Here is a 24,435-nt window from a genome sequence, read left to right as displayed (position 1 = left end):
CGGAAGTGTGGGTTGACAGCTGTGATCCTATACTTAAAGTGAGGCGAGGGAGGTATAGTCAGTCAGTCCCCCCCGTGGTGATTTGGTAACACGGCTACGCCCGATTCATACTTCTTCTTTCTTCCTTGCCCCGGGCTATACTGCTGCACCTGAGGCAACCAGACACCTGCAACTCAAAGGCTGGCGAAGATGAAACGCCTGTTAGAGACGCGCTGGTAGCAGCAGCAGCTATCTATGTACTGCAGTGGTTCGACCCCCAAAATAATCATATTTTAACTGGGGACCCCTCCCCAACCTACGAGCACTAAGAGGTGACGCATTACATTTTGTATAACACGGTTCTATTGTGAATATAGTTGTGAGCATGTGAGCACGCCTAGCATTGTGAGCACGTTGTGAGCTTTTAGATCTGCTATTTTCTCAAATTCGGCTTTTAATATTTGACAATATGGCCAATATGATACACGATTCTAAGTGCTTGTCAGGATGAGGGGTCCCCAGTTAAAATCTGATAATATTGTCGGGTCGCTGCCTGTAAAGTTTGGGAACCCTTGCTCTACACCAGTGATTCTCAAACTTGTTCTGTTTCAAGGACCCCCACATCATTGTGTATTAGGCCGCAGACCCCCACCCGAAAATACATTTAGGTTGTACTAGGGACCGCATTCAACAATTTTGCGTTGTGAGATTTTCAAAAATTCTTATGCCATCAGCATATGCCCAGATACAGTATTGGCATCCTAGGGGGTTATGTTTGAGTCATAGTGACAGGCCCTACCTACACACACACTCAAGCTTAGGAGTGGTGTGACCACAGCTCAAAATGATCAAGATTTCAGAAAATAGCTGATCTATAACCTGGGAGCTTGATGGCTCAGACATATAACCCCTCAGATGCCCATATATGGGCATATTCTGATGACATACTGATGATCTCCCAGGGTTGTTAGGGTTACTTTTAAAAAGGAATCCCCTACAGTTACAAGTTACTTGCAAAGAAAATGTAGTCAGTAACGTAATCTGATTATCACAATTTAAAAAGTAACTACTAGTTACTTTCAGTTACTTTTGGATTACTTTTTAGCAAAACTCTCTTTAATTAAATAAAACAAGTTTTACCATTGATAACTAGACAATGATATTGAGCCTATGAAATTAGGAAAAGGACAACAGAAATGTACTTAAACAAAGTGGCAGTACTTTAAGATGATTTGACTTGATTATTTTATTGTTTGGCGTTATAACTTATTTGTAAAATTGATGAGGGCAAGGGGAGAATGTAATCCAGCATGTAACCCCCATCATTCAGATCCGTTACTGTAATCCAGATAACACATTTTAAAATGTAACCAGAGACTTTACAAGTTACCTGTTTTTTGTAATCTGATTACGTAATCCCGTTACATGTAATCCGTTACTTAACAACCCTGTGATCTCCATATATGGGCATAAAGCAGACAAGGTCTGACGGATACAGAGACCTCCTTCAGATGCCCATTTATGGGCATATACTGATGACATACTGATGATCTCCATATATGGGCATAAATAAGACAAGGTTGTCTGACGGATACAGAGATCTCCTTATACGGCATATTGGTTGAATCAGCAGTGGGACATAGGCACGAGGGCCTTGTAGAACTTCTAGGTTTCAAAATAGAGTGGTTAAACTGATTGTGATGTTATATTAATTGATTGTGCAGGGGACCCCCTGGAACCCCCTCAAGGATATGGGCATGAAAGGGACAAGGACTGACAGATACTGATTTCTGTCGCAGACAGTAGAAAGGCTTAGCCAATGAGGCGCAATTGGTGGAAACAAATCTGAGAGTGGTGTTAGCTGGAGTATTGGTTGAGCTTCACATGACAGTTAGCACGCTGCAGAATATAGTCACGTTGGCAAACATAAGAAATGAAGAGCAATGTGGTGCTTATCCTCATTATTGTGGGCTCGCCTGAAAGGTGAGAACACTATGTTATCTTCATTATTTATAGTGAGTTCCGTCGCAGACAGTATAAAAGCAGTTATTTATATAGTGAGTTCCGTCGCAGACAGTACAAAAGCTTCACATGACAGTTAGCACGCTGCAGAATATAGTCACGAGCGAGCCCACACTGTTTCGTAGGAACAGTATTTCTAGTTATAACTGAAGGTGTGCAAGCCATCCGAACACGAGAAGATAATGGGTACTGCGCTAAATACTCTGACAACTGGGTGCAATGGGAATTGCGTTCCCAATGGGAATCACCCTAGTTTTCAGGGTGATCAAAAAAGGCCTTCCCAAATATGGGGCTGTGGGGAACAACATGGATGTCAATATGACATCACATTGTTGAGCTGCTTGGATCATGGATGCACACGTGTCATTGTGACTAGTTGTGATGTCACAGTGTAATTTGGTATTTAAAGGGCAGATCGCAGCAGCAGAGCTGTCAGTGTTCAAGTCAGTCTTCGAGCAGAACAGAAGTGCAGAAGTCAACAGTGTAAGACCAAGTAAAGACAAAGATGTCTGAGTCAGGGCTGAAGGCAGAACTGAAATTTCTGGAGTCTATTTTTGACCCAAACCACGAACGCTTCAGAATTATCGACCAGAAGCCCGATGAGCTGAGCTGCCAGTTCAGCGTGACTGCGGAGAAACTGTTGACCATCCACTGCAACATAACTGAATCCTACCCCTCTACCCCTCCCATATGGTTCGTGGACTCTGACGACCCGAGCTTGGCACAGGTTCTGGAGCGTCTGGAGGACGTGAGAAGCAACAACCTCCTTTTGCAGCAGCTGAAGAAGCTCGTCTGCGACCTCTGTCAGCTCTACAACCTTCCCCAGCACCCCGACCTGAAGATGTTGGACCAGCCCCTGCCTGCAGCGCAAGAAGCAGGACAAGTCACATCTGAGGACGAGGAGAAAGAGGAGGAGGACGGAGAAGAAGACGAGGAAGAGGATGACATGGAAGAGGAAGAAGAAGACGATGACATGGACATGTATGAACATGAAGTCCAGGAGGAGGTGGACCCAGTGGAGAAGGAGAACCTGGCCGTCCTGGAGAAGATCCGTAAGAGCCAGAGGCAGGACCACATGAACAACGTTGCCGTGACCGGTTCGGTGCAGGCCTCTGACCGGCTGATGAAGGAGCTGAGAGAGATCTACAAGTCCAAGAGCTTCAAGGCGGGCAACTACACCGTGGAGCTTGTCAACGACAACCTCTACGAATGGCAGGTCAAGGTGGGCTCTCAGGCGGTGGATCCAGACAGCCCTCTGTACAGGGACCTGCAGGCCCTTCAGAAGAAAGAGGGAATGGACGGCATTTTGCTCAACATGACGTTTAAAGATAACTTTCCCTTTGAGCCGCCGTTCATACGGGTAGTTGCACCTGTGATCTCCAGAGGGCACGTGCTCGAAGGAGGCGCCGTGTGCATGGAGCTCCTCACAAAGCAGGGCTGGAGCGGTGCCTACTCCATAGAGTCTGTCATCATGCAGATCGGTGCCACGCTGGTCAAAGGGGAAGGCAGAGTGCAGTTCGGAGCCAGGAACACGTACAGTTTTTCCAGTGCGCGGCAGGCCTACGTATCCAAGGTCCTGATCCACGACAAGATTGGCTGGCACACGCCACCTAACCGGGACGGCTAGGAAATTCCTCCTGCACACTGGGCTCACGAGCTGTTGGATAAACACGTCTTTACGGCATGGCTCTGCAGGAGGCTATAGCCATCTTTAAGAGGTCTACTACATGTGTGGATCTGTGGGTGTCTTTCAGTTAAGCTCACAAACTGCTGGACCGATAAGCACCGCATTTCTCATGCTAGAAGGCCAATTACTTTTTTTCCCCCATACGTGTTTTATATAATCTTTTAAGTATTTTACCTTGATCAGGCTGAAACCTTGCCTAGATTTGGAGTAATGTGTCTTAGACATAATGGCAACATGTACCACGCTGCCCACGCCGCTCTCATGTGGATCTTGGGATCCACATCCAATTTCGTATTTTTCTTATGTTTTTGTTAGCAACGCTCCCGCCCTATCCCACAATGGCCAATCTTCGTGGGACGCTTAATTTTTTCGGTTTCAGCCTGAGCCCGATGGGTACGAAAGCACTGACAGAACGTTTTGAGTAGACAAAAAAAAAAGAGAAATACGCCCATCAGTATGAGAAGCAGCTCACAACAACCCCAAAGCCACATATACAGTACAGTACAGAGCTGTGCTGTATGGACATTATGAACATACACACTCTGTCAAATGTTGGATTTTCTGGCAATAACAAACTTTTTTTTTCCTCTCTTAGAATGTTGGTCGGGCTTGGGCTTCAATTTACTAGTTTTGCTACTACTTTACTTCTATTTCCAAGAGAACAACACAAAGAAAACAGTCAGCATTGACCTTTAACAGGGACTGCAGTGGGGAACAAATGGCAATTAAATTGGGAGATTAAGAGAATAACCCTCATAAAAAGGTTAAATACCGGTATACAAACAAATCCCCCAAAGCCCATATACGGCCCAAATGTAAAAATCACACCCAATGTGAAGTGAGCGGTGGTCGTGCTTGCATAACGTCTTCAATTGGTAATTGGTGATGTAATACGGCTACACACACACACATTGCTATGGCAAAACACTGAGGAAAACACATTGCTATGGCAAAATGCTGAGGAAAAGTGGCTACAGACAGGTCTAGGATGTAATTGGTGATGTAATATTGCTACACACACACACACATATTGCTATGGCAAAACGCTGAGGAAAAGTGGCTACAGACACACGCACAGCCACTCTATGGAGCGGTTTACCACCGCTCCAAAAAATTAAAGCATGAAAAAAAAAAAAAAAAGTGTTCTTGTCAAATATGTCTGATTTCCAACTTTTCATAACCCTTGTGTGTTTGCCAGACCCATGAAATGGGTAGGCCTACATAAGCAAATGTCGGTCCGGGTTTTCTATATAAAGGGTATATATGATGATGACATGATGATGACATGCCTACAAAAGGCATGATGTCATAAATGATGATGACAGACAGGGGGTCTGGCACAACCAGGTTGACCTGGTCTAGTTTTTATCTGGGTGCCTTGAGACTGTTTCCCTCCCCACTAGGCATGTAAACATATAAAAATAGTGATGACAATTTTCCTTTTCATTCTTTGTTACACCCTTATTGTTCTCGGTCAAAAATGGGCATAGGAAATTAATGGGAAAGGGTCATAAAACACTTAAATCATAATTTCCTTTAATCTGTTGCGCACTGGTTGAAGACAATTATGATTTATTATGAGTTTTATGTTATTTTAAAAGCAGTTAAAACAGGTCGGTCAGTTTGACCAGGAACACTGAAGTAAGGGTGGGAAGGGTGCAGCGAGCACTAGGGATGGAGCTCGAAACAAGGGCCTGCTTTGGGCTTATCAAGCTTGTTGCTTGTTGTTAGTCCACAATGAACAGGTTTTTTCTGTCTTGTACGTCCAGAATATCAGTCCAGAATGAATAGGCTTTTTCAAAAAGCAAAATGTGTGTCCCATGTCCATATATGGCCATTTCAGTTCAGAATGAATAGGTTTTATCTGTCCCATACGTCCGTCCGTCCGTCCGTCCGTCCGTCCGTCCGTCCGTCCGTCCGTCCGTCCGTCCGTCCGTCCGTACGTACGTATGTGTGTAGTGTCCGTCCCGGGCTGCTTCACATGACAATTCGGCCCTCCAGATAAAATCTTTAATTCATTCAGAATATAAAGAATGTATAGATCACAGAGTTCATAACTCTAGAACACATAGAATAAAGGTTCACCGCTTCACTTCAAACCGAGGTTTGATTTTTTACAGTACCATTCATAATATAAAGCCACAACTTATTGCACACTAATGAATGATCGTTTTAATGATAATATTTGTTATTTTTGTCAATTGTCATATTCATAGATGGGGGTCAGACACAAACTCACAGTCACAACAATAAAAAAGAAAGATACCAGAATTTGTCATCTCACGTAAATATTAGAAAACGCTCAATAGTGTTCTTGATAAAAACCTGTCTCAATAAGAAAGATCGATAAGGTGCTCATTATCAATAAAGATTAACGAGCTCCATCCATAGCGAACACGACAGGAGGGTTAAAACGGCCACCTTCTCTCTTGCTTGGCAGAGGCTACTCAGATCTGCTTGGTTAAAAAGAGAGACAATTTAGTAGTACATCTTGAGGCTTGAAAATGCAGAACACTTAGTTGGGCTGGGCATTATGTTTTTGAGCGGTGCTAACCGTAACCGCTCCTATAGACCGCTTTTTTACCAAAACTATGATGTCACAAATGATGATGACATGAGTTCGCTAGACCAATGAAACACTTCGATTCTGTTGATCTGTCCATGATGTCATAGTCACAGAGGCACCCGATTGGTTAACCCTGATTTAGAACGCGTTTAGGCCGCGTAAAATACGTCATAACGCGTTTAGGCCGCGTAAAATACGTCATAACGCGTTTAGGCCGCGTAAAATACGTCATAACGCGTTTAGGCCGCGTAAAATACGTCATAAAAAAATGATTGAGCGGTGCTAACCTTGAATTTCAAAATTATATTAGATGAATATCACTTATAAGCGATAAAATAACCACACTTTTAGACAGACTGTGGAAAATCTTACAGGTTATAAATGATAGGCAGCTAATACAAGTTTAAAATACAAATGAACAGACTTTGAAAAACTAAAATATTCATCTTCTGGCCTCTTCTCGCCTCTCTGGAGGCCTCTCTGGAGGTAAATAAGGTCACTTATCATTACACTACGACACTCTTACAAGTTACAATCCGTAGCTTGGTCAACTAACTGATGAGAAATTACGATAAAGACTTATATAGTCTGAGCAGACCTCTAGACTGACATCATACACAACAAAAACAATATTGCCATGCATGCCTATCAACACTGATTCGCGCAGGAATTCGTTTGCACCGCTCACTTCGCACGGGTGCGATTTTTCATATTATGTATTGATGGTTGTATGCTGCCAAGGTTGGAGCATACAACCATGTGACATTCAATTGGCGATACATTTAATCATTTAAGTCTATGGTGGTATAGGAATGGACAGGCGGACAAATTTAGGCCTTTTTATTTTTGAGGCTCTCCGGTTAGGTCACATTAGGTCAGTTTCTCTCAAACTCTCAAATATCAAGGTCTCCCCATAACTATGACATTGTACTAAATGGAACCAAAATTTGGTTCCATTTGTGCACTGTCAGAGTTACAGAGTTGTATGGGTAGACCCCCTGAAGGAACCCACAGAGTCCCTGGAATCCACTTTGAGAATCACTGCATACACCCATTTGATACAGTTTTTCAGAGACCTGCCCATTATACAAACCCATCAGGGATACGCTTCTGATAGATTCCAAACAAGGAATGTTAGGAAAAAATCAAACCTCGATTCGAAGTGAAGCGGTGAACTTTTATTCTATGTGTTCTAGAGTTATGAACTCTGTGATCTATACATTCTTTATATATTCTGAATTCTACATTCTTTATATATTCTGAATGAATGAATGATTTTATCTGGGGGGCCAAATTATCATGTGAAGCTTGACCAATCCTCAAAGTATCCAATCATCAGACCGGGAGGGACACACTACACACATATTCTGGACGTACAGGACAGATAAAACCTGTTCATTCTGAACTGAAATGGCCATATATGGACATGAAACACACATTTTGTTTTTGAAAAAACCTGTTCATTCTGGACTGAAATGACCATATATGGGCGTGGGACACACAAAGCCACTCATTGGAAGCGGTTTTCACCGCTTCAAAAATCAGGTGGTGGAAAAAAAATCCACCCTATGTGCGTGGACCCCCCTTTCCTACCAGACTATCACTTTTCTGTTGTGTAGCCTTACAACCTGGATAACATCACTCAACAAGTTTACAAAACACAGGTACACTATGGAGGGGCGGCAGCCTGCGCTCATCGGTGTTGTCAGGCATGCACGGCAACCGGTTGTGCTGTGAGTGAGGTCAGACCAGAGCTCTGCTCAGCATGTATAAGATTTGAAAATATTTTTAATTAAATTCATTCCACAGAGACCAGACGTTGGGAGAGAAGGCGGTAGAAAACAGGAAGAGAATAAATAAGAGTTCCATTACCCAACAGAACCTATAAAACTCTGTCCCTATCACAGTCCATGAATAGATTTGATGATGAACCGCCACCCCAGGAAGAAGTGGGGTCTCGATCTTCCAAGACTAAGGTCTGCTGTTCTGATTGTACATTCTTCAGATCGCAATCAAGCCATGACGACCTCTATTGCCAAATGCCCATAAATGGACAGATCCCTTCAGAATCCTTCCAGCCAATCACCAGAATTGTAAACAGCCAGGAACAAGGACACACAGACGAACCCAAGTCTTTCAGTCGTCATCAGAGATTTACCAAGACTTTAACTCAACCAGGAGAAGTGAAGACACATCAGCTGACCTATGAGAAAACTCACATCTGTAAACAGTGTGACAAGAGTTTCAGTCAGTTAGGTAACCTGAAGAATCACCAGCGTATCCACACTGGAGAAAAACCTTTCTGTTGTAAACAGTGTGAAAAGACTTTTAGGCGGTCAGATGAACTGATCATTCACCAGCGTATCCACACAGGAGAAAAACCTTTTCACTGTAAAGAGTGTGACAAGAGTTTCAGTCAGTTAAGTAACCTGAAGACACACCTGCGTATCCACAGAGGAGAAAAAGCTTTTCACTGTAAAGAGTGTGACAAGAGTTTCAGTCAGTTAGGTGACCTGAAGATTCACCAGCGTATCCACAATGGAGAAAAACCTTTTCACTGTAAAGAGTGTGACAAGAGTTTCAGTCATTTAGGTCACCTGAAGATTCACCAGCGTATCCACACTGGAGAAAAACCTTTTCACTGTAAAGAGTGTGACAAGAGTTTCAGTGTGTTAGGTACCCTGAAGAGTCACTTGCGTATCCACACAGGAGAAAAACCTTTTCACTGTAAAGAGTGTGACAAGAGTTTCAGTCAGTTAAGTAACCTGAAGACACACCTGCGTATCCACAGAGGAGAAAAAGCTTTTCACTGTAAAGAGTGTGACAAGAGTTTCAGTCAGTTAGGTGACCTGAAGATTCACCAGCGTATCCACAATGGAGAAAAACCTTTTCACTGTAAAGAGTGTGACAAGAGTTTCAGTCATTTAGGTCACCTGAAGATTCACCAGCGTATCCACACTGGAGAAAAACCTTTTCACTGTAAAGAGTGTGACAAGAGTTTCAGTGTGTTAAGTAACCTGAAGAGTCACTTGCGTATCCACACAGGAGAAAAACCTTTTCACTGTAAAGAGTGTGACAAGAGTTTCAGTGTGTTAAGTAACCTGAAGAGTCACTTGCGTATCCACACAGGAGAAAAACCTTTTCACTGTAAAGAGTGTGACAAGAGTTTCAGTCAGTTGGGTGACCTTAAGATTTACAAGCGTATCCACACAGGAGAAAAACCTTTTCACTGTAAAGAGTGTGACAAGAGTTTCAGTCAGTTGGGTCACCTTAAGATTCACAAGCGTATCCACACTGGAGAAAAACCTTTTCACTGTAAAGAGTGTGACAAGAGTTTCAATGAGTTAAGTAACCTGAAGACACAACTGCGTATCCACACTGGAGAAAAACCTTTTCACTGTAAAGAGTGTGACAAGAGTTTCAATGCGTTAAGTAACCTGAAGACACACCTGCGTATCCACACAGGAGAAAAACCTTTCAATTGTAAAGTGTGTGACAAGAGGTTCAGTGTGTTATGTACCCTGAAGAGTCACCAGCGCACCCACACTGGAGAAAAACCTCACTGTAAACAGTGAAAACCACCATCTCTGCACAATGAAAAAAAATCAAACCTCGGTTCGAAGTGAAGCGGTGAACTTTTATTCTATGTGTTCTAGAGTTATGAACTCTGTGATCTATACATTCTTTATATTCTGAATGAATTTTATCTGGAGGGCCGAATTGTCATGTGAAGCTTGACCAATCCTCAAAGTATCCAATCATCAGACCGGGACGGACACTACACACATACGGACGGACGGACGGACGGACGGATGGACGGATGGACGGACGGACGGACGGACGGACGGACGGACGGACGACAGGACAGGACAGGACAGGACAGGACAGGACAGGACAGGACAGGACAGATAAAACCTGTTCATTCTGGACTGATATGACCATATATGGACATGGGACACACATTTTGATTTTGAAAAACCCTATTCATTCTGGACTGATATTCTGGACGTACGGGACAGATAAAACCTGTCATTCTGGACTGGAACGACCATATATGGACATGAGGTGACAGACATTTTGTTTTTGATAAAACCTGTTCATTCTGGACTGGGATGACCATATATGGACATGAAACACACATTTTGTTTTTGAAAAAACCTGTTCATTCTGGACTGAAATGACCATATATGGGCGTGGGACACACAAAGCCACTCATTGGAAGCGGCTTTCACCGCTTCAAAAAAATAAACAAAAAACACACTCCTATATCTGGGAAAAAAACTAACATCCTCAAAGTGGATATATCAAATAGATTCTGAATCATATATATTCTCTAGGTCAGGTTCCTGAATCTCATCAAAAAATCACACCCAATGTGAAGTGAGCGGTGGTCGTGCTTGCGTCTAGATTTGAGTCTAGGATGTACAGGCTATGCTACACACACACGTTTTGCTATGGCAAAACGCTGAGGAAAAAGGCTACAGACATACGACATATGACATCACTAGACAAACATGATGCTACGTACACACATTTTGCTATGGCAAAACGCTGAGGAAAAAGGCTACGGACACACGCACAGCTATGGACACACACATTTTGCTATGGCAAAACGCTGAGGAAAAAGGTTACAGACATACAACATATGACATCACTAGACAAACATGATGCTACGCACACACATTTTACTATGGCAAAACGCTGAGGAAAAAGGCTACGGACACACGCACAGCCACTTATAGGAGCGGTTTGCCCCGCCCAAAAAAATAAACAAAAAACACACTCCTATATCTGGGGAAAAAACTAACATCCTCAAAGTGGATATCAAATAGATTCTGAATCATATATATTCTCTAGGGCAGGTTCCCAAATCTCATCAAAAAATTGCACATCAAACACCATACGCCACAAGCTGTTGAATTGTCTGTTTGTACGTACGTACAAACAGACAAAGCCAGATGTAGGGCGGTTTGCACCGCTCGAAAAAGAGGCACAGGGGCAATTCCCTGACCTGTTGGCAACGTGCATAAGCCATGTGGCACTGATGGGTCCAGCAGTCTGCGACATTAGCCCTGGACAAACACTGACCAACCTTCTCCCACATTGTAAAAAGAAACAATAATGCAGGGGTCTTCAACAGGGGGTCCGGGACCCCTAGGGGGTCCTCAGAGTTACTACAGGGGGGCTGCCAAATCTTTGTGTGATAGGACAGTTGTTTTAAATGAACAACTTGAGCCCTCACGTCCCTATTCCGAGAACTTTAGCCACAAATAGCAGATCTACAAGCTCTCAACGCCTCATGCTGCGAGGCGCTGAGAGCTTGTAGATCGTCTATTTTCGGCAAATAGGTGTTGTGGAGGTAAAAAAAAAAGAGCAGACCAGTGAAAGGTCAAATTTACTTAGTATTGACAATTTAAGTAGTTAAATGTCTGAAAAAACACATTAACACGAATCCAACATGGACTGATAACAACATGGTGTGACAGTGTTGTCAAACAAGTCTATGAAGTCTATCTATGAAATCGATGAAAATCTGCAACACGATTTTATACAATATGTAGTGGGGGTCCCTGCTGGTCCTTGGCCTGAAAAAGTTGAAGACCCCTGCTTCTTCTTCTTTTGTGTATCATCGACATGCATCCATAATGGATCAATCTGAGAGATAACGATGGGAACTTTCTTTCTTGATGACAATCATTCCTCATGATTATTTCATTCTTTCATGTAGTTACATTTTTTGAGCGGTGCTAGCCGCTCCTACGTCTGGCTTTGTGTGTATGTCCGCATGATCACGGATCTCCATGTAGGGAGATAACTAACGACACGGACAGAACGGCCCATACAAGGAGATACAAGTGTAGATATGTGTGTCCTGTTTGACATTTCCTTTCTTTTTGCAAACCAACAAGTTGTTTCTGGACACATCCTTTGCCTTGCTCCATTCAACAGGATTCATGCGCTGTTGTCAGTTGGGGGATTTGAACACGTTGGCTCTGTAGAACCGCAGCTCTTTGATGCTCTCCTGGATGTCATCCAGGGCTCTGTGGGAGGCTTTCTTCTGGGGCGCCTGCTTATATTCGTGTGGAAACCACCGCCTGCAAAGCTCCTTGACGGTGCTGACATCGACGATTCTGTAATGGAGGTGCTGCATGAACTGTGGCATGTATTTGTCCAGGAACTTCTTATCCGCGTGCACAGAATTCCCGGCCAGAGGACATTGTCCAGGCGGGGTGTGCTGTCTGACGAAGGAGAGGAACTTGCACTCGGCCTGCTGCAAGCTGATCTTACTTTGCATTACGGCCTTGGTCAGCCCTGACTGGCCGTGGTGCTTCTTACACCAGTCAGACATGCCATCCAGGAGCTCGTCTGACTGCTTGATTATCAGGTTAGGCCCCTCGGCCAGAACGGTGAGCTCAGAGTCTGTGATGACGCACGCCATCTCGATGATCTGGTCTCTTTCGACGTTCAGGCCGGTCATCTCCAGGTCCACCCACACCATCCTCCGGCACATCTCAGGATCCTCCTTGGTAGACGCCATTATCTTTCGAGACCACAGGGATGTACAGTATAAGAAACTCTACGGACGTAAGCACTGCTCGGCCACGGACGGCTCTGTTTTCTCTGTAATACCGTAGTCTGAATTAACACTGCCTCAGCTTAACCAGTGAAGTACACCTGTGTAACACTATATATAGATAGGAGGCACACACAGAGTACTGTTGTTATGTACCGATGTCAGCTATGACGTCATCACCTCCAGGTCAGGCACGTGCACACACAGACATCAAAGGAGGCTTAAGCCCCTGCCCTTTTAACCGTCAGTAAAAAGTGCCCTCTCCAGGCCATGAATGCAGTTTTTACTATGGTAAAATAAATGTAAATGCCCTCTTTCCATGCCATACCTGAAGGCAGCATTCAAGAGAATTGCCTCTGAACTTCAATGCAGCGTCTTATGTTGAAAGAATTGCCTATATCTCTGTAGAAATCCATGCCATTACGCCACATCTCCAGTATTCACTTGATTATGCTTAGTTCAGTGTGGTATCACGCACTTAAAAATATTTTCCACCAAAAGGCCCTTTCAGACATTTCAGCACCTGCCTCTCTAACATTCTCTGCACGTCCCTGTTCCAGGTACTTTGTGCTGATTTCAACCTGTGATTTCAAGGCGGTTGTCAAGATCAACACTTAAATCAAATGTGTATTTTGAGCGGTGCTCCTGGAGGGTTCTAAGCTCCAACATCTGGCTGTGTCCGTATGTAGTTAAAACTAGACCAGGTCAACCTGGTTGTGCCAGACCCCCTGTCTGTCATCATCATTTATGACATCATGCCTTTTGTAGGCATGTCATCATCATGTCATCATCATATATACCCTTTATATAGAAAACCCGGACAGACATTTGCTTATGTAGGCCTACCCATTTCATGGGTCTGGCAATTATGTTTTTTATGTGGCCACACCTACCGGTTCATTAGGTATGCCTGGTTGGCAGGTGGGTGGTGACCCAGCTTAAGTTAGCCACACCCACAGTGTTTGGTGTATGGTAAAAGGGGAGGGGATGAGTTTGTGACGTCATTAAATCTGTGTTTTTCGATCAGGCCTTTTGAGGTTTCAGCTTTCATGAAGAAAACAAAAATACACAGGGAAGGCACATTTGCACTTGCCTGGCTGCAAGCGTCAGACTCTTCACACACTACGTTTCACTTCGTTTTGGGAAAGAGTCTGATCCTTCGGGGAGACATTCCACTTCGGGGAGACACACACACACACACACACGCACACAAACGCTTAGAGCCCCCGACGGCGACGTGGCGTGACATTGCAAAGATACGTTATTTCTTATAACATATTATATGATTGCATGTTTACGTTAGTGCAAAATGGTATTAAAACGTAATGAAACGGCACTATTGTATAGTTTATTAAAATAATTCAAGTCGAGCGGGCATCCGGCTGACTCCGCCATGACAGTTTTCACGGACCAATCAGAGTCCACTAGCGACTCTCACGTGGGCAGAAGAGCACCAATCAGAGTCCACTAGGGACTCTCACGTGGGCAGAAGAGCTCTGAAGGGAGGGGGCTGGGACCAGACGCCAAACCACGTGCCCCAAGCATACAACCCTGATTGGCCCATTCAAGCCGCCCGCTCCTCGGGCGAGACGAAATAAAATATTTAATCTCCGATGTCAGTCCACACTACACACCACCCACCAACCAAGGGGGTGGTAATGTGCGGACTGATTTATCAGGCTACATTTGCACATTGTAACTGCAGAGTAATGTTAACTCCATAGACACATACAAAACAGAAAAAGTACAAAACTATGGCACCACCTCTTTAATGAAATTTTGCGCTGTTGATTCTGACCATATTCAATCAATCAATGTGGTTAGAGAGGCTGTCTGGTAAGCAGAAGTTCAGTGGTTTGTGTGCGCGCGAGCACACACACACACACACACACACACACACACACACACACACACACACACACACACACACACACACACACACACACACACACACACACACACACACACAGCACTGCAGTCCACTCTGTGAATTGCTGCAAGTTGTGTGAACAGCTTCAAGGAGAAAAGTGAAGCCCTTCCATATGGCATGCATCTGGCCCCGTGCCTGCAGCATATCCTGATGGGAGCATCATTACAACATCAGGGGAATTGCCAGCAATTGCTGCCTTTAATACAGCTTTTTAAAAAACCCTGTGATTATTGTGGCTTTGCTCACCATCTGAGTACCAAACCCCAAGTCCCTTTATCACTAGATTTAGTTTGATTCACTAGTTCTCAAAGTTGGGTTTGGGGGCCCCCCAGTGGTCCTTGGGGGGGTTGATGAAGATGGAGGCGTTCCGTCTCAGGCTGCCATGAGCCATGTGAGACACCGCCGAGCGAGCAAGTCGCCGTGTCGAGCGTTGCTACGGTTGCATGAGCCGACTCAGCGCCGTCACCGAGTCATATGCCGCTATGGACAGAATAGTAAATCTTCTCCCCTACTCTATCTCTGGCACTGTTGGCCCTATCGTTGCCAAACTTTGCACACACTCTCCTTGGATAGCAAATCACAACCTGATTTCTCACATGCCCCTCTTCTAGCGCCACCATCAGGACGATTTTTGCAAAACACATTTTTGGATACTCCTCCTTCTGCCCTAAAATCACGCAAAGCGCTACACAGTATCTCTAAAGCCATGTCATCCCATATCCCATATTTCCTCCTGATTGGCTATGATTGCCTTTTAAAGTTTGTGTATGCAACCTGACGGTCGCTTATCTCTTACAATAAAATACCCAATGAACATTATGTACTGTAGGTGTAGGAGCAATGGCACTGCCTCTCTAAGTAATTTAAAAGTACCTAAACATTAAGCGTGAGCACTTGGCTAAAATGCATTAGTTATAGTAATGTGTTGCTTTTCTTCCGACCACTGCTTGCAAGCTTGCTCACTGACTCTCTCCCTCTCTCTCTCCGCTGAGTTGTTTTAAACACACCCTGGCCTGCATGCATGGCCTGCATTTTTGAGTTAACTCAGTACAGATGTTTTCTGCTGCTCAAAGTCCACCCCCGTCCACCCCCAGCTCCCATTGGCTGGGATGAATGGGGGGGGGGGGGGGGGGGGGGGGAGATAAGGGGAAAGGGACTGTTTTGAAGTGACAGCTCCCGTGTTCCTCTTCTTGCTCCGGCTCTCTTCGCAGCACCGTCGCTGAGAGATGTCGTCTTCGGAACACGACAGGGCCGTCCTGCAGGCTATCTTCAACCCCAACACGCCTTTCGGAGACATCCCCGGCTTGAACCAGGAGGAAGACTTAACTGACGATGGTAAAAAAAAAAATATATATATATAAAAATAAATATAAAAAGTGTGCAGGGGTGTCACACCAAATTCTGGGCCCTGGGTTACAAGGATTCACTGTGGGCCCCCCATGCATGCATGAATGTTCTTCATTTTGAAAAAATCGTTAACATTTTGTGCAAGTCTTTGAATATTTTAAAAATCCTTCTAAGGTTTTTTTTGAAAAAGCTATGTTTCCCGTCTCAAAATATTTAGTTCCAGGGACCCCCCGGAAGCAAATTTTGAGTTCATTTTCATGACTTAAAAAAAAAAATAGCAGATCTAACAAGCTCACAGCGCGCTGTATATCTGCTATTTTTCAATAGCTAAAGTACCGGTATAACATAATTAAGGTCCCTCCACCTTGGGCCCTAGTAACTCAGTCCCACTCCCCCCCCCCCCCCCCCCCCCCCCCCGCCCCTTGTGACGCCCCTGAAATCGTGAGTTTATCACCTCACAGCAGATTCTGATTCCCTCAACGTTATGTATTTTTTATCTGTTGCCTCCAGACAGTGGCTTTGACAGGGAGTTGCTGATGCAGGTGAAGCAGCTGGAGCTGCAGGGTGTCAGAGCGGCGGAGGCTGGGGATCTGCAAGGCGCGCTCCTCCACTTCGGCCGTGCCGTCCACGCGCTGCCCGGGCGAGCCTCGGCCTACAACAACCGCGCGCAGGCCCTGCGTCTGCAAGGGAACACGGCAGGTACGCGTGATGCTTATAAGTGGATGATGCAGGTCTTCCAGAGTTGTAGCCTCAGGGAGAGGCTGGAAAGGTGCTGGAATGGAGCAGTTATAGCTTTCCGATAGAATCGGGTATTAATTTATGAATTAAAAAAAAGAGATATAGGGCTCTATTTTGATTGTCTTAAGTACCAGCTCTTATGCCTTAACTTAAAAGCCTGTCCATACTGTCTCCAACCACCAAACTTTTCGTCGGAAAGGTCCGGTTCAACTAAAAAATGACATCACTCGCTTCTTCTGAAAAGCATTACCCCGAGTTTGGAAAGCTGCACGTCGAAAGCTGCACGTCGGTAAGTCGGAACTCTCCGACGAAACGTTTGATGGTCGGAGACAGTATGGACAGGCCTTTAAGTTAAGGCATAAGAGCTGGTACTGAAGACAATCAAAATACAGCCCATAAGGTTTCTGTCTGACAGTGATATTACAGAGCTTTGATATCTTGAGTGTAGAACACTAGAATATCGCCCGCCTTTGGCGGGCGAATCCTAGAGCACACACACGCACAACTGCTCCAAGCCATGTTGCCCACAAAAAGCACTGTTTCTTCATGTATTTTGAGTGTGTGTGTGTGTGTGTGTGTGTGTGTTTGTGTGTGTGTGTGTGTGTGCCCTCTTGTAACCTGAGACTCTCTCTCTCTCTCTCTCTCTCTCTCTCTCTCTCTCGCTCTCTCTCTCTCTCCCCCTGTGCAACTGACCCCCCCCCCCCCTTCCCTCTTGTAACCTGAGACTCTCTCTCTCTCTCTCTCTCTCTCTCTCTTGCTCTCTAGCGAATGAGCGGACGGCATAGGGTGGGGGCCAATGATAGAGTTATGGGCGGTATTCCCTACGTTCTACCTACATCGGACGTTCTCCCTACCTACCGCTTGGAAGTGGGATGCGGCTTTAAGCCAATTGTAAATATAAGATAGCAGAGCTTGATCTATGTGGCAGTTTGCTGAGGCTGCTGTGCATGATGTGTTTGATAATGCATTCTTCCTTCACCGTGTGTGAGTGCTACAGCTCACCCCAATTATAGATGCATGTACAACAGTTCCAATGTCATACATACAGTATACACATAGAACTGTAGGTCATAAATATAGGCATGCCCTGTTTAAGCGGAGAGGTCATTATCCAGAAATAACACACCGCTGAATTCAGCGATTGATCAATCAGAATCAAGCCGTGTAATGAAATATACATAAAATAGTGGAAAATAAAGAAAAAAATCACACCCAATGTGAAGTGAGCGGTGGTCGTGCTTGCATAACGCCTTCAGACTAGGATTTAAGTCTAGGATGTACAGGCTATGCTACACACACACGTTTTGCTATGGCAAAACGCTGAGGAAGAAGGCTACAGACATACGACATATGACATCACTAGACAAACATGATGCTACGTACACACATTTTACTATGGCAAAACGCTGAGGAAAAAGGCTACAGACACACGCACAGCCACTTGTACGAGCGGTTTACCACCGCTCAAAAAAGACAAAAGGTGGGCATGCTGGTGGTTCACCTGACTCGTCCGACTCCTCCTGCCTGGAGCTCCCGGGTGGTCCCAGGCAGGTGGATTAGCCGTCCGGACGGGTTCAGAAACCCACGGGCCCTGAGCAGGTCCTGAACGCGGGCGGACCAACGGCATCCATCCAGGGCAGGGAACTCAAACTCTGCGTTTTGAACCCAGAGCCCTGCGTTTTGAACCCAGACCAATAGAGTCTGGGGGAACGACCGCTACCAGCTGAGCCACCCGCACTCCCACAACCATTGTACATTTTATGGCATTATTTAAAGGTCAACCATGGTCAGACTGTGCTGAGGCCTTGCCCGAATATGGAGTCATTACATGTGTACATACAGATGACTGACTTCACAGCCTGCCTATGGCATCACATCAGAGTATGTCAGTCTCTCTTGCCCTTCATGGTGTTCCACACTGATGACATCAATATAACCGTAGTCTTGCCCATATATGGACCTCTGCCCGGCCTCAAGGAGATTACGCGTTCCACCGAGTTTACCTTTCTGCTCATTTTAAACTACTACTACTGTAGGTCTTTACCTGTTCTTTACCCGTTACCCATTACTCAGACGGATGGAGGTTTGCACCCGCTTTACCTGTTTTGTAGTGAAACTTGACCAATAATGGCAATTGGCCCTTTTATAGTCTGGTTGGCTGAAATGTCATGACAGGCTCACCAATCCACCAATCGCCAGGATTTTCGGACATAGTATGCACGTTTATGCCCGTTCTGATTGGCTACGGGCATAGACTTCCTCTTCCCTCTTAATTCCCTATTGAATGGAAATGGAAACTGGAAATGGTTAAAGCTGTAAAAAAGTGCTGAAAACTATTTTCAGCACCTCAGACAGCGACCAGGGGTCCCAAATTGGGATTGAGCACATAGGGCCCTACTTTGTGCCACAGGTTATCCCTTATCCTCAACCTATACCCGCGAAAAACTTGCTCTATTGCTAGATGGTATTTTGGGGACGCTATACCGCTCCACTGCCCATTATGCCGACTCCATTCTTTGCGCATGGAGGTGTGGCCATCGGCGTGTTGTTGCAATTTCCCTACATTTTTATTTTGGCAACACAGATTCAGGAAAGCATAATAGTGTGTGCCAGCGTCTACGTCATTGTAGTCCTTAGCAGCCATTTCTTGGGTAAAAACACAGGTGTTTCAATTGTTTGATTGCATAGAACTAATGCTTTACTCCAATCAGAACACCTGTGTAAGGCTGTGTTTACCCAAGAAATGGCCGCTCTTAGAACTACATTTGGCACACCCTATAGGATCCTAAAACCACCAGCACTTTGTTTGGTAGAGGGCGCGCTGCCAATGGACATACGTACAGTACATGGACAGCGGAGCCTCTGCGCACGATCACACGACATTCAGTTGTCTTTTTCTGCCCTAATTATCCATAAATCTCAGTGATTAATATTGTTCTATTAATCAGCTGAAGTGAGTGTCAGTTCCATATGTGTCAATTCTGTTTATATAAGATATAAACAAAGTCTATTCAAAGAAATGATTTACGATGTGCGTCATGCAATGCCATTCATTGTCAGTTTGATTAATTTTTCATTGCGCAGGATTGAAATACCTGATTACAATGTTATAACATTCTCTATAATCAGTAACTGTAGGTGATAGTTATATGATCTATCAAATATGGTTTTATATAAAGCCAATCAAAGCTCAGAGCTCAGAGGTCGGGAAATGTCCACTTTGTGGCGAGCTTGTACATCAGCTATTTTCAAATGTTTACAGGTTTACACACAATACAGTCATGGACTTCCCAAGGAATATGGAAAAGTTTCATTTTAAAAATCGCTTCATAAATGACCGAGCTATGAGCGAATCAAACTGCGGTGTCTCTCTTTGCTTCCAAGATCCTATAGATGCGGCACAAGGGGGGAAAAAAACAGACTTACAAGCTCTCTATCAGCGCACTGCGTCATGGCGTGTCGACAACTTATAGCCTCTGTTATTTTGGGCACATTTATAGAGGCGCAAAGAAGACAGCAGCGCATCAACCCGACATTTCATTGAATTGATCCAGAACACAAGCAGATTGCTGTAATCTGAAGTTATCAATAACCAGCAATGTGTGAGTGATAATTCTCTGTACAGTATCAATATAATTGTATTCCAAGGCAACACCGCTCTTTCATGCAGAGAGAGGGAGAGGGCTCAAGATTGAGACAATTAAAGGGTTGCAGGTCTTCTCTTAAAGGCAATGGCATCTGGCACGGTGATTGGTTATATTATTTGAACGCCCAAACCACACCTATGCATAATGTAACGGGTAGCGGAGGTGTTTTCAGGGATGTAGCAGGTGCCAAAATGGCAACTGTTGCGCAGGAACGCCCCTTCCTAAATACTAAACCCCAAAATTGAGGATTTAGGATCCCCTAAATCCTCATTGCAAAAATAGGGCCCATAACAGCATCCCAGCTTACAACATTGTCCCACTTCCGTTTCCCCCTTAAATTTAGAAATAAAGTTATGAGAAATAACACTTATGTAACTATTCGGAGAGAATATAATTGTTCGAGTAGCCTACTACTGTAGGTATGCATGCACACCACAACACGGGCTATAGACACTGTGTGCTCATGTAACAAGCTCCCCAAATTAAATAAATCAAGGGTCTTCAACAAGGGGTCCGGGAGACCGGGATCCCTAGGGGGTCCTCAGAGTTACTGCAGGGGGTCCTCCAAATCTTTGTTTAATAGAAACTTTTTTCTCCTTTTTTATATTAACCACTTGAACCCTAACTTTGGCCAAAAATAGCCGATCTACAAGCTCACAACGCCTCGCAGCGTGAGGCGTTGTGAGCATGTAGATCGCCCATTTTCGGCAAAGAGGTTTGGTGTGGAGGGGAAAAGGAGTAGACTAAGTACAGAGTGAAAGGTCAAGTTTATTATGTATTGACGGTTCAAGTGGTTAAATATCTGAAAACACAGATTGACACGAATCCAAAATATACTGACGATTGTGCTGTCAAGCAATGAAACTATATGGAATCTATGAAAAGGTTGTGGGGGGGGGTCTCTGCTTCATCTCTCTCTCAGTCTCAACTAAGGGGTCCTTGGCCTGAAAACGTCGAAGACCCCCTGAAATAAATAACTGAAAGCTCAGTCAAGGCTCTCCCTCTCTTTCCCCATAGAGGCCATGGAGGACCTGGGCCGTGCCATCTCTCTGAGCGGAGGCAGGGGGCGCACGGCGTGCCAAGCGCTGGTGCAGAGGGGGCTCCTGCTGAGGTTGGCGTGCCGCGACGAGGAGGCCAGGGAAGACTTCGAGAGGGCAGCCGCGCTGGGCAGCGATTTCGCGAGACAGCAGGCGGTGGCGCTCAATCCGTACGCCGCCCTGTGCAACCGAATGCTGACGGAGGTGATCAACAAGCTGCGGAACCCCGGCGCGGCTGACGTGCCTGACATGCAATAATAGCTCATACATGATGGGCAACTGGCGGCCCAGGGGCCACATGCGGCCCCTACCTTCAGTTAATGCGGCCCTCAGGTTAATTAACCGGAATATTGATATATTATTATATTTCAGCTGTTACAATTCCAAACATGACCTGCTTTAATTCCGTCAGTCTACAGTATAGCTTAATGACTAGTATAGTATGTATTTTTTTTATGTCCAATGTATTTGTATTTAGGTTCACAAAGTTAACATGAGTATATCACTAAATGTGTTATCAAAATGTTACATTTCAGGATTCCAATTAAAAAAGAACAACTAATTATTCAGGATTCCAATTCAAAAGAAGCAAAAATAGCCGATCTACAAGCTCAAAACGCATCGCAGCGCGATGCGTTTTGAGCTTGTAGATCTGCTATTTTTGCTTCTTTTGTATGAGATACTAGAATGACAAAGTAGGACGTAGCAATATGCAATGTGGCCCTCTGGAGTGAAGGTGGAAATAATAGTGGCCCTCACAATCAACAACGTTGCCCACCCCTGCAATAGCTGGACAATTCACAGATGGATGAACGGATATTTAGTCCGGTGGCCAGTGTGGTGGACACAGTATACTCAAGTGCATACTCAAGTAAAGTGTTCCAAAGTACATGTTCTTGTTGATATCTTTGCCTTGTGTTGAGATTTAAGACATTTCCAAAATATGTAAGAAATAAAGAAATTGTGAATACAGCAGATGTACATGTTGTGAGCTTGTAGATCGGCTGTATTTGAAAAGGGGCTTAGAGCTGGTTGATCCAGTTTGGTCCAGGGATCACCTTCCTAGTGGTGGACACAATACAGTAATATTTCTAATTGAAATGTAGTGGAGTGGCACTCATGATAGCGTAAAATACAACAACAAACCAACAAACTGGTACCCTAATAGTCAGGGGATTTCTTCAGAAATAGTGTCATATCCTGGAATAAATTCCTTACCAAAAACTTTCTTAACCAATGTGTTTGTAAAGGTGTCTAGTAACACATCTCACAAAGACTGAAAATCAGTTTCCCTAGGAGAATCTGTTACAGCTGCTGAAAGTTGGGGTCCCATTAAATTAACTATAGGCTACAGGATAAAACACACCAAAATAAATATGCTTTAAGTAGCATGAGAGGGGTCTAACTAGGCGTTTTTCATGATTCTGAATCCATTGCAAGCATTTGTTTTGCACAAAAAACAGTCCTTGGGCTAAAAAAAAGGCCTCACAACACTTTAGAGCATGATGATCACATGATGGCTGAGTGGTTAGTGTCCATACCTAGGACTCCGGAGACCCCAGAGGTCGCAGGTACGATCCCCTGCTCCAGCTATCACTGCTCCCCCCCTTGCGCTCCTTGTGGGCTGCCTCATAAGGGTTCAGCTGGGTTAAGCTGAAAAAAGCAGCTGGGTTGGGCTGCGATACCCGAATTTCCCCCGCGGGAGGAGTAGGTAACTATTTTATCATTATCACTATGGTTTAGTGATTAGTCATCACTTTTCACAGATTTTTTTATGCGAGCCCCTTCACCCCAAGGAATGTTTTTTGTGCAAAAATGCTTGCAATGGATTCAGAATCATGAAAAATGCACCTTGTTAACGTATTAAACCCACCTCCACTGTTTTTGTTTATCACTTAGTCTTAGCATTAGATTTTGTTTTCGCCTAAGAAAGTTTATTTTGTAGTTTTCTCCTCCCCCCATGTAAAGCAGTGGCATCAGTTCAGAAAAAGCTGAGGTATGGCAACATGACTGGTGTCTTGGCACCAGTCAGACCAAAAGAGGGTGCAAAAGACCTGTACTTCCCGTTTCTGTGTGACTTAGTTAGATATGTGTGGGGCGGCATAGCTCAGGGGTAGAGAAACCGTTACTAGAGCACGAAGGGTTCCCGAAGGGTTCCCAGTTCGAATCCGGGCTCCCCCTGAGTTAATGTCGAAGGGTCCTTGGGCAAGACTCTGAACCCCACATTGCTCCGGGTGAGCTGGTTGGTGCCTTGCATGGTTTCCTCCGCCACCGGTGTATGAATGTATGGGTGAATGTAATGCACAATCTCTGTAAAGCGCTTTGGATAAAAAGCGCTATATAAATGCACCATTTATACCTTTTTAGGAGGCGGAAGCATGTTTGGAGTCTATTCATTTACAATGGGAGAGCTAACGTGAACACAGAGCAAAATAATAGTTCAGAAGCTATAGTCACTGAACTAAATATTGGACCGGATCATCACAAGCCACATAATATTAACAAAATTGTCATACTAAAGTGGCTTTTTTCAGCGACACAACAACTGAGAAAATCAACTTTATTATTGCTCTTTAGCTGTCCCAGCAACACACTCTCGCGGGATCTATAGCACCAGCAAACAGGACGTGCGCGAGATTTGCCGTCAGAGCCGGCGCCCACTTAGGAGTCTATTTGTAGGATTTGTGTACCATGTCTCACTCTAGTGGATCCAATGAGGATGAGCTATCTTCATTAATTAAATATCTTTGGTTGGGTCTCTTCTCACTTCCTTCAAAGGTGTTACCAATGATACTAATGAAGGCTCTGTTCCATTTCATGTTGCACAGTGGTTATCAAACCTTTTATTTCAAGGACTCCCATAACTCTGAGAGCATACAGATGGAACCAAATGGACCCTATTCCATTT

General features: G+C 44.6%; 3 protein-coding genes across 3 annotated transcripts; 2 read left to right on the top strand and 1 right to left on the bottom strand.

Moving 5' to 3' along the window:
* Positions 1-2,506: 2,506 nt before the first annotated feature.
* On the top strand, positions 2,507-3,628 carry LOC308289491 (ubiquitin-conjugating enzyme E2 Q2-like; the record flags this gene model as incomplete). The annotated part of the gene is made up of 1 exon (XM_080731179.1): positions 2,507-3,628. One exon carries the CDS (start codon positions 2,507-2,509, stop codon positions 3,626-3,628), a length of 1,122 nt encoding a protein of 373 aa, XP_080587305.1.
* Positions 3,629-12,219: 8,591 nt separating this feature from the next.
* Positions 12,220-12,753, bottom strand: LOC308289490 (oligoribonuclease, mitochondrial-like; the record flags this gene model as incomplete). The annotated part of the gene is made up of 1 exon (XM_080731178.1): positions 12,220-12,753. The coding sequence occupies one exon, from the start codon at positions 12,751-12,753 to the stop codon at positions 12,220-12,222; it is 534 nt and encodes a 177-aa protein (XP_080587304.1).
* Positions 12,754-15,928: 3,175 nt separating this feature from the next.
* ttc36 (tetratricopeptide repeat domain 36) lies at positions 15,929-22,497 on the top strand. The gene is made up of 3 exons (XM_080731352.1): positions 15,929-16,093; positions 16,616-16,804; positions 21,508-22,497. Exons 1-3 carry the CDS (start codon positions 15,985-15,987, stop codon positions 21,783-21,785), a joined length of 576 nt encoding a protein of 191 aa, XP_080587478.1. The 5' UTR covers positions 15,929-15,984; the 3' UTR covers positions 21,786-22,497.
* The last annotated feature ends 1,938 nt before the right edge of the window (positions 22,498-24,435 follow it).

The sequence above is a fragment of the Nannobrachium achirus genome (assembly GCF_963921795.1).
Source record: "Nannobrachium achirus genome assembly, chromosome: 8".
NCBI classification, from domain to species: Eukaryota; Metazoa; Chordata; class Actinopteri; order Myctophiformes; family Myctophidae; genus Nannobrachium; species Nannobrachium achirus.
Note: the sequence above shows the minus strand (reverse complement) of the source record. Positions and strands in the feature narration are given on the sequence as shown.